This window comes from Amphiura filiformis, chromosome 5 (assembly GCF_039555335.1).
Source record: "Amphiura filiformis chromosome 5, Afil_fr2py, whole genome shotgun sequence".
NCBI classification, from domain to species: Eukaryota; Metazoa; Echinodermata; class Ophiuroidea; order Amphilepidida; family Amphiuridae; genus Amphiura; species Amphiura filiformis.
Genome location: NC_092632.1, coordinates 36,866,209 through 36,877,336, shown reverse-complemented (window position 1 = coordinate 36,877,336; position 11,128 = coordinate 36,866,209). Strand labels below are relative to the sequence as shown.

Below are 11,128 nucleotides of genomic sequence, written 5' to 3'. Positions count from 1 at the left end.
TTTATAGACCTAAATGCTAGGATCATTCATGGCTGACCTAAAAAAAAATTAATGATATCAAAATGCATTCAAATTCAATGTAATTGCATTTATTTTTCCATATGTCTTGCGGTTCTTGAGTTATGGGCAGTAATATATCAAAACAAATCTTCACCCAGGCCTCTTGTGTCTTAAGCTTTATTTTTGTCACAATATTTGAGTGGAGACACAGCTAAGTCATGCTCCCGTCCAACCCGCCTTACCAAGGGTGATGTGACACGGATGTTGCCATGCATCCCCTATGGGACATCCTATACTTTGATCAGCTCGTAAAAAGTAGACCCACGTTTAGAGTGATATAGTTGACATGTCTGGTCAATATTGTACATGTGAAATAAAGTAGACAAAAGTATAGGGCTTGAATTAATAATTTGTGATACTTCTGGTGAGATGTCACAAGACAATTCTTAAAATAAAATATATTGAAATTAATCCCCGATGTTATAAGGCCCACCGATTACAAGCTGATCAAAGTATAGACTGGATCTGACTGGACCCAACTATATTTAAATTCTGGTCCAGTCTGGTCCAAGTATCGGTCCACTTTGATCTGGTCTAGAACTTTTTTTTTTAAAGAAAGCATTTCCTGATCATGCAGGTGGAGACCAAAAATGTATACTTATTTTGTATACTTATTTATTTCAGATGAAACCAAAATGCTGAATTATTTTACCAAAATAATGTGTGCTCAACCTGAAAATGTTTGTAGATGGTGATGCTTAGGCTTAAAAAATGCTATGTCTCAAAGCCATGGCAGGTTAAAAAACGAATGCGTTTTTAATTTAAAGATTTTTTTTTTCAAAACTTATTCAGATGTAATTTTAGAGTGTTCAAAAGTACACAGCATAAAATTGTGGTTGATTTAAACAATTGAAGTACAAATATCAATTGTTTATACTTAAACCATGCAAGTATCAAATCAGGTAAATTTTCTTCAAATTATTGGCAAAAAACTTTTAAAAAAAGGAAATAAAATATTAATTTGACATTTCAGCTGACATGACGAGCTAAGAAAAACAAATGTGAGACACATCATTTTTTTAAGCCTTACAAGTAGTGTGTGATGTAATTATTGTAAATTATTATAAATTTCCAATTTCTTTATTTTATATTTGCATGCGTTCCATTCATCTTATGAAAAAAAAAAAAAAAGACCAAATTGCCGTTGGTATACAAAGGTGACAGGGTTGTATAAAAGCATGTTTGAATTATACACATTTTATTCAATCTATATATTCATCATAAGTAAATATAAGTTTAATTTAATCATGAGAAACTTGCACATTGTACATTTTTTAGCACATCTTTGACAGTAACAAAGGTACCAAAACCGCTGGTGGTCAAGCTGAAAGCTGTGTTTTTAAAGACAATGGAAGACATATTTCTCTACTGAAGTAGAGAAATTAGCTACATTATATTTGAATTGGGGCTTCAATTTTGTCAATACTGCTGTTTTATTTGTTTTTTCTCAAATTGTGATGATGCACGCATATATTGCCAGGCAATGACTTCACAAGTCAACTCATCTATTAATACAATAATGTAGGTGTAGTCATGATAACTTTCTCATTCAAAATGCAGGACTCGAACTCAAGACATAATTTGTTTTGAAGTGCATTTGATAGAACAATTAATTGGCCATCATCGAGAGAAATAGTGAGCATGGTTTGATATAGTGCAATATAAGTTTTTAAAAGAGACTGTATAAATATGTATTTAAATCGATATGTATGTGTGTTCATTATTTAGTGAATGTAATTTTAAGGCAAAAATTTTGCCAAGCTCAAGTGTTTCAAATTTTAGAGAACTTCCTGGTTTACTTCTCATGTGTTCATGCATTCGGGTACAAGTAACAGATGTAGATGATAATACGCCATAAGAAGTGAGAGACTAGCTGTAAATTTTGGTTGTTGGCTACATGGAGCAGTACATGTACAATGCCAAATTCCCACATACATTTGTGTACACATTTATGTGTATATTCAGCTTGTATTTTTTCAGCATTAAAAGGGCATTTCATGATCCAAAGCCTCATCCCCCACTTTTCACAAAAAAAGTTGAGATATTTATACCACTGGATACCTCTGGCTACATTATGTTTATGTACCAAATATTTCTTGCAGATTAATTCGTTTAGCAAAAATATCGCCAAATTTGAATTTCGTTCTGGTATACCAGAACAAAATTACAACAGTGCTTTAATTTTAATTTGCTTGAATTGATATTGTATATGTTTTCTTGTAAGGCGCTCTGTGCTTTGTGGAGCGCCATATAAATGTTTTATAATAATAATAATAATAACAGTGGCATATGGAGCAGTGTAATACATAATCATGCATAACTCGCAAACGCAAAATCGGAATCAACTGAAATTTTGGGAATAAGCTTTTTCCGTGGATATCTACTGAAAAATGTCATGATGCTAGGATCATGAAATCCTCCTTTAAGTACCAAAATTGTACAAATTATTTTGCATGTCTGTGATTATATTTAATGCATTCCTATATTCCTATGCACAATCTGTTGCTTTCTGAATTTATCAATATCAGCAATGAGGGGCTAAATATTGTTGCTGACTTGCAGCAGATCACAACAGCACTACGTAGTTACACGCTGGGCACGTAAAGAGCTTTAATTATACCTTTAAAATGATACAATCTTAATCAAACAAATCTTCCAAATGCAACATTGAATCTGCTTCAAATGACCTTGATGCATAGTTTAGAGACTTAGAAATGCATGTTTGGTATTTTATTAAAGTGGATCAAATCATGAAAATGTTGCATTTGGGACTTGGGTGTGGTAGTCAGGCATCATTACGGACTGATGGGTACAAATCAGTATGCTACAAGGTGCAATTTAGTGACATCTGTCAATTCCTATTTTACATTCCAAGTAACTTACTGTTGACAACAATGTTTTGTTTATTTGACAATATGTGATTTTTTTTAAATTAAAAAGATATGTGGTGCGATCAAGCAAAATCAGTCTGAAGTCGGGCATATTCAATTTTCAGGTTTTTTTTACATGATTGTATAAAGCATTTTTTGAAATTGAACATTTAGTTCCAAACATATGACCAGTTGAAAGTGTTTCCAAAACAATATGCAACAAAAGAAATTATTGTCTTTGTTAGGCTATATCTGAAAATCAATATGACTTCCAACTGATTTTGCTTGATCACATCACATACCATGAGTCTATTGACTCTGTTCATTTCCCTAGACCTAAATTTATAGTTGCTGTAGACAATGTGAAAAATATATCAGGTCCTAGGATGTGAAAACGTTTTTCTTTTTAGAACAATCCTCAACAGCAAATCAGTTTTTGATAAAACCATTATTAAGCCTTGTGTCTAAGTTTGTTGAATGAATGTACAATGTATAACTATTCCTTGTACAATATGAGTGCCTTATATTTATAATATATATAAATTTCTTATATATACATGATTGCATGTATGAATGAATAAATCTGACATAAGTAAATATTGGTGCATCCATCTCAGTTTGAACTTTTCTTGTGTGAAATAGTGTTTTGGTTTTATTACAAATGAAGGTACGGAAGGCAGACACTGACCAAACAATAAAATAACAACAATGTAAACAAACACGGCTAAAGATGTATAAATCATATTTTCATTTTGCTTCTACTTTAAAATGGGAAGTACTTTTAAAATTGGGCCTGAAATGGAAAGCCTTAAAACCCAGCTACCGTATTAATTCCAATAAGCGCCCATGCCCCAATAAGCGCCCACCCAGGGTATTTCAATTTGCTAAAGGGTACCATCAATGTTGAAGTGATTGATAGACAGTGAAATAGCCAGAGGACTAGAAGTCCTGTGTAAACTTCCAATACATTTCCTACATCAGAAAAGCTACTAGAACGTCTCAGGACCCATTTATAACATACATAAATTTAACGCCCTGACAAAAAATTAGGTAAACCAGGTAAAAATAAGCGCCCACCCAAAATGACTTTGTTAAGCGCTCTGGGCGCTTATTAGAATGAATACGGTACTTGTATCTCTTAGATGCCACTCAGTTTTGGGTGGGAATTTGGATTCACAAAAAAACTGAATTTAGGCCAAAACCTGAAAAGTGGCATCTCTGCTTACATTTCATGTAGGAATTTCATGTAGGAATTTCATGTTGGCCTACATTTTTCACCTTAAACACAAATCTGAGGAAAGAATTGCCTGTGAGCAAATATAGTTAAGACTCCCAGTCTAGGTGAAACAAAAACAAAAAATAGCTGCATTAAAAAGAAATCAAACTTGAAAACGAATCCCATTTATTAAACAATAACATTTGTCAGTATGGTACATGCATACACTGAAAAAAATGGATCCTTGGTAGTTTCTTGCAGATATCAACTATTTATTTTATTAAATTTAAAAACTCAAATTGAACAAACAAATGATCTGCATATTCTTGAGGCTTTATTAATTGGCACTTAACCGTTTTCAGTTCAAAGTAATTTTCCCATTAAGGTCTTAAAAGAATTTGAAAGTTCATATCATTGTAACTCCCGAGTTGAGGCGAATTATTTTACTTCAATGTTAGCAGATACAGATTAAAAGTTGGAAGAGCATGTATGGAAGTTGGACTATCTTGGGCCACCATCCCAGGGCCACCATCTGATGTACTTGTAGCAAAAAAAACTGCATCAAAGAATACTACATGTGATAGTCCTATTGCACTCATTTATAGTTTAAATCCACCATATTTTTCATAGGCAAACTCTTCAAAATGACTGGGATCATACTCTACTTTGATATTGTCAATTTCCAAGGAGAATTCACCGTCTACTTTATCGCCAAGCATAATTCCTATCCATTTTACTTTATCCATCATCATTGGTGCTTGTCTGTCCTGAAGACGACCCCCGGATGTCAAAAAGAACTTGGAGAATGGTAGCTGAAAGAAAGGAAAGATACATGTAAACATCAAGGGTTACAAATACACATTTTTGTTACAATACTGGGATTGATGAAATTTGTTGTCTTTTTGAAAGCAAAAGTTCAAAATAAATATGCTGTGATCAAGCTAGATGAGCCGTTTGTCACCAATTTTGATTTTGAGAACGGTTATAATAGTGTTTAACTTAACTTCCTTTGTAGTTTATTGTTCTGAAGTTTTCAGCAAAATAAAGCTCTGAAAATAGCACCTTGAGGGGTCAGAGCCAAAAAGCCCTAAGTGCATTTTTTGGCCAAAATGAGATTTTGGTACCAAAATAATCCTTACAACACTGGGCAAGTTATAGTCACAGAAACTGTTGTCAACTAAAATGTAAAGCTCTAAGTGCAACACTATGCATGAAATGTGTGAGAGCCAGAAGGCCCAAAGTACAAAAACGCCTGTATCGTTATATGGTAATTTTTGTACTTAGGGCCTTTTGGCTCTGACCCCTTGATATAATGAATTTAAAACTGAATTTTGATTTTGCTTGATAAATGCCTCATTTTGCTTGATCGCATCACCATGATCACGAAAGGCCTCAATCATTTTATAGTCCTATAAATTTGACCATGCTACCACAATTTGACACAGTATGCTACAAAAACTTCCAGCAATTGCCTCTCCCCCACCCCCCACTGAAGTTAATACAAAACATTTCCATATCAGAATTAGATTGAGCTTATACATGTTAACATTACACTTCTTTCACTCTTAGATAGCGAGAACCAATCAGAGTAAATGTTAGAAAAACTGCATTAACTACATGCAGTGCTTTTGGACACATTCATCATGTTCATTTTTCTTGCGAGTTGATGCATTTATACTTGCTCACATTTTCAAACATTTTTAGTGACAATTAGATTATAGAAATTAAAACTAGGAAAGCTTCAAGGATTATAATCCATATAGCTTGTATGTAAATAAACCTGGGGTAAACAATTCAGAAAGGTCACTATCCCCCCCCCCCTCTTATAAGAACACACAAGCATGGGAGAATCCAGACTCTCCAGTCCACCTCTTTGGTCCTACACCAACATCTTAATTGGTACATGTACCATTACAATGCTATTCCAGTTGAAATCCATACACACCCCTATGGAATTAGAAAAGACCTTTATCTTCTACACACGGAGTGTAAATTTCAAATGGGGTTACCTGAATGGGTGACTCCATTGTCTTCCACAGGGATGTATGGATATTAGCCCAATGCTCATTTTATAGTGTACGTCAGTAAAATACCCACTTATAGTCTGAAATACCAGGAATAAATATGTGACCTGCTCCCACAAAATGAGTGTAAGTCACAAGCGGTATGTCCTTTGTGGGGACAGAAATCAATACAGACTACTACAGCATATTATGTCCCCATTCACAAAGGATGTAACACTACTAAATGTACTAATACAGGTGTGTTCAAACAAAGAACATCAACTCAACAGTTGGAATGTCTCATAAACTACCAAGTTGCGACTTAACGCTCATTTTGCCGGCGCAGGTCACATATGTGCCCATCCACCACAAACTGGTCATAAAGTTGGCATTCTCCATTTTGAGATATAATGAAAAACAGTATATGGATTTCTATGTAAAATATACTAGGAATTTGACCTTTGATGAACCATAACTTCACTTCCAGATGTCCGATGAAGCTGGTTGAGGTGTCATTTTAAAGCTGAAAGTGCATCCTTTCAAATTCTGCAATAAACAGAAAATGACCTAGAGCCGACTTTACTACCACTTTGTGGTGGATGGCCTATAAGCTATCAAATACACAACTCAACAATTCACTTACTGATATATCCTGCCAGTAAGGACCTCCTCTTGTGTAAAACACATAATTATATAAATCATTCTTATTGTCAGACCAGTACATCTCAGGCTTCATGTTCACCATGTAGGCTCTGCCGTCTCCACGAACACGTAGTGTCAACTTGTTGAATTTACGAAAATCCATGAGATATTCTTTATTGAATGCACCCTGGAATGAAGAGAAAAAGTGTTGTAAGTTTTTGTAAATTTGAAGGGATTTCATCTTCAGTTTAAAATTAAAAGGTACGTAAGTGTATCCGTTTGATCTTCTGCGAAAGATTGCTTTTTGTGGGTCAAACATGTCAGCTTTGACATATAATGTGCATGCTTCTCAATAAACCCAAAAACTGGGTAACATAAGGATATTTTTGTCTTTTGACTGAACATAGAATTTCAACTGTTTTTGCTAGTTCCCGGGTCAAACTTAATGATTAGGATAAAGTTGTTTTATCTGGCAAAACAACATAGACCTAAACTTTTCAAAAAATCAGTTCTGATTTAGTCTGGTATTGATCCACTCCCCTGAGTCAACTCTCTCTTTGCCTGTAATTTTATGAAACTCAAAGGGAGGGGGAAAATCAAAGGAGAAATGTAATCAACATTTTTAATCTCACCTTATTACAAAACTAGTTTCATTTAGGACTTCACCAGTCTTTTGGTTTCTTCACTAATAAGGTCAATGGGTCATACATACTACATGCTCATTCAATACTGTAGCACTTACATATCTTTGTTTTAATTGCATATAACAATATCCACTTCTCTCAGTCTCTCCATCTCGTGGCACTGTGGTATCTACTTTGCCATAAAAGAGCAATTTATTATTTCTGCTACTCGTCACGTAGGCTTTGCTTTTACCTCCCATGACTTCATCGCTAGACACAAGGAAACTGTTCACACTCTCCGGTCCTTCATACTGCCATATAACACGACTCTGTTCATCAACCATATCAGGGTTAGGTGCTGCAAGTGTATCTTTTATTGCAAGCCATTGGTAGCGTAGATTGCGCTTCATGAATGTTCGAAAAGTGTCGTCTTTTCGGTGTAGTCCTGGATTGTCAAAAGACCAGTATTTGTATGTGTCATTTGTGTCATGGTAGTGTCTTGTACAACAACAAGTGATAACTCTAGGGGTGTTTGTTGGTATATATTGGCACAAACTCTGTCTTGTTAATGATGCTGCTACCCTCTTTATCATTAGGCTGCTCATTTTACCTAGTACCGGTAATAAAAGTCATTTGTTTGTGTGCACTGTGCATGTGTGTGTAAACTACTTTGTTACATTGTTTACAGGAAAAGTCTGAAAGAAAAAACAAGAGAAAACATGTTAATCTTTATCATTCATGAATCAACTAGGTTGTTCCATGTGGATACACACTTGGGTCAAAAAAGGGGCATTTTTGGGAAAAAATTCTATTTTGACCCAAAATTCATCTTCTGACAAAAGTGAAACATATATATGGTTTGACAAAAACTTTCATCCTTCTCACATAACAATTCCAGTTTACTTATTTGCTGAGAGAATGCTATTTTTGTTATCGCTTGGGAAAAATCATTGTTTTTGCCAAAAATAGGCTCAAAATGGCAAAATTTGACCAAAATTTGCACAAAAATCCTAACCCTAACATTTGCTAGTCAGCCAAATTCGCCTAGACCGGGGCCCAAACCAAGGGCTTAGGCAGCCAGCCGTGTAGGGAGTGTTGTACACACCCAAATTTGTAAATACACACTAAGTTTTTGCCCACATGGCCTATACTTTGTACACAAATCTTAAATTTACACACCCAGTTTTTTTAATTTACACACCCAAACCTTCAAATCCTGCCTAAGACCTGGCCCAAACACAATACATATTTACATAGAAATTTAAAAGAACAGATTGGACAGCCTGGTCAAGGAAAACCTACATAAATACATGTATGTTGTCTATACTTCACTTGACCCAAATATATGATTTTTATGGTGATGAGACACTCGCACGTGGAATTTTTAAATAGAGGGATTTTGATAGCAGTTCCACATAGAAAAGCTGCTATCATCATGAGACTAAGATCTAGAAACACCACCAAAATGCTCTTTTGTTAGCTGAATCTTTTTGATGAAAGCAGGGCCCTGACACTCAGTTCAGAAGTGTGTTACTGCGTGGAAGCGGCAGTGTAATCGCGTATCCTGGAACTACCGGCCGCATAGGCGAACTTGTATGCGCGTTATTGAGCGTGTTGGACGCTTGTGCTGGCGTTCATTAGCACCCCAGCACCCATTAGCACCCCATGGCAGCGCCCATACTAGTCCGAATAATCAGACCCAGAACAAAATATTAATTTCTGACATGATCCTGTTCTGGGTCTGAACTGTTTTCATTCGAAATCTTGATGGCAAAGTGGACAAAAGAAGCACATGGTCCTACTTCACAGTTTTTTAATCCCCTATTCATGTTGCGTGAATCACTCTATTGTGGACCATCCTTTTGATACTCGAGTATTTGGACAAGCGGAACAGTTTTGACAGGCCCTTTGTCTACCTCTCTGTTTGTAAACAAACGAGGAGGTCGAAATCGTCCTCCTCGGCGAATCTGAAAGTCAGCGTAATAGTACGCGGCACTACACCCATACGTGTGTCAATTTATGGTTCGCGGGATCTTTTTTTCAGACTGTAGCGTGCAAATTTAGCTGGTGCGATTTTACAGTCTACCGTATGATGAAAGTCAATCTTTGACAAGATGTAGCCTACCGTATTCATTCCAATAAGCGCCTTAACAAAGTCATTATGGGTGGGCGCTTATTTTTTACATGGTTTACCCAATTTTTTCCTAACAGGCGTTTATTAGAGACAAATTTACGTTATAAAAGGGTCCTGAGACGTTCCATATATTGCAGGTTTACACAGGACTTCTAATCCCCCAGCTATTTCACTGTATCGACGTCTATCCGTTACTTCAACATTAATGGTACCCTTTAGCAAATTGAAAATACCCTGGGTGGGCACTTATTGGGGCATCCCATGGGCGCTTATTGGAATGAATACGGTAACTTTGCTACAGAAAGTGCTATGACCCTATTGCTGGTTTCATACTACCCTGCCGCTGATCGGCGTGGCACACACGCATTGCAGACAAACGGACACAATCAAGGCTTGTCATTGGTTGAAACGCCCTGCCGCTTGCCGAAGCGGCAAGCGGCAGGAAAATATGACGGGCGCTTTAGTCCTAATCCTATATGACAAAAAGGGTTTTCAGTTTTGTCTTTCTTTACTCAAGGGGAGTCAAGGCAAGGGCTTTAATTTGACATATAAATAAAATGATTGATGGTTTAGTTTGGATGGTTTCAACTCACCTGAATTTAATTACAAATAAAATGATGCAGTTTGAATTTGATGGCAAATTTGAATTCACTTGGCATACCTATATATTAGTTTGCTGTACACCTTTGACGAGTTTTTGGCAGGGCTGTCAACTCTCACGCATTGGCCGTGAGTCTCACGCATTGGGTCACTTTCTCACGGTCTCACGCCAAGGTAGTATAATGTCACGCCTTAGGTAGTAAATCTCACGCAAAAAGCTGGAAAATGAGTAAAATCTCACGCATCATCATGAATAATTTGTTGCTCCTACCCCCCCAGCCCGACACATCATGGCCCTACGTTGCTCCTTCCTCACAGTCGACGCGGAGAAGGCCAGTGGAAATCGTGAGACTAGTACAGAGGTGTGAGTACCTCAGGCTACCCCCCGCTTATCACATTCTAGAGCTCAAATAATCATGGACTGGTACAAAATGAACATTGGAGTCGGCAAATCCCGGTACGTCTCTGTCTCACGCCAAGCAATTCCAAAAAGTTGACAGCCCTGGTTTTTGGGGGTTTTAAATTTTATTTTTAAGCTTACCTATCTCTTTACACATGTACATGCGGATACAGGGAAATGCGGATGTGACCTTCGACCTTTATGAAAAGGTTGCCAGAGTTTTGGTTCTGACGGGTTGGGTGAATTTTGGGCGTGTGATTCCAAATTTAAAAGCTGTCAAATTGATACGAAGGCCTAAATAAAAATTCCTTTAAAAAAGGAATGGGTGCCCAATGGGAGCTTTAGTTTGATGTGATGTGATGGAATGTAACCGTTTGGATAAAATTCTAGGGGTATGTCATTTTCTTCCATGAATATGTTGGTGACCAGAGTCAATTTTTTATGAACCCCCCATCGCGGGGTAAATTTCTTTACGACCCCCTCTATCTTGGGTCGCAAATTTTATGACCCCCCTTCCGCCTACATAAATTTAAGACAAAGACTCAAGAAGATTGTGCGCGAACTTGGTCGATCCTTCATG

General features: G+C 36.5%; 1 protein-coding gene across 1 annotated transcript; it reads right to left on the bottom strand.

Moving 5' to 3' along the window:
- Nucleotides 1–3,999: 3,999 nt before the first annotated feature.
- LOC140153067 (complex I intermediate-associated protein 30, mitochondrial-like) lies at nt 4,000–10,767 on the bottom strand. The gene is made up of 4 exons (XM_072175668.1): nt 10,690–10,767; nt 7,534–8,109; nt 6,793–6,978; nt 4,000–4,958 (listed from the first exon to the last, which is right to left on the bottom strand). The coding sequence occupies exons 2-4, from the start codon at nt 8,017–8,019 to the stop codon at nt 4,746–4,748; spliced, it is 885 nt and encodes a 294-aa protein (XP_072031769.1). The 5' UTR covers nt 8,020–8,109; nt 10,690–10,767; the 3' UTR covers nt 4,000–4,745.
- Nucleotides 10,768–11,128: the final 361 nt, after the last annotated feature.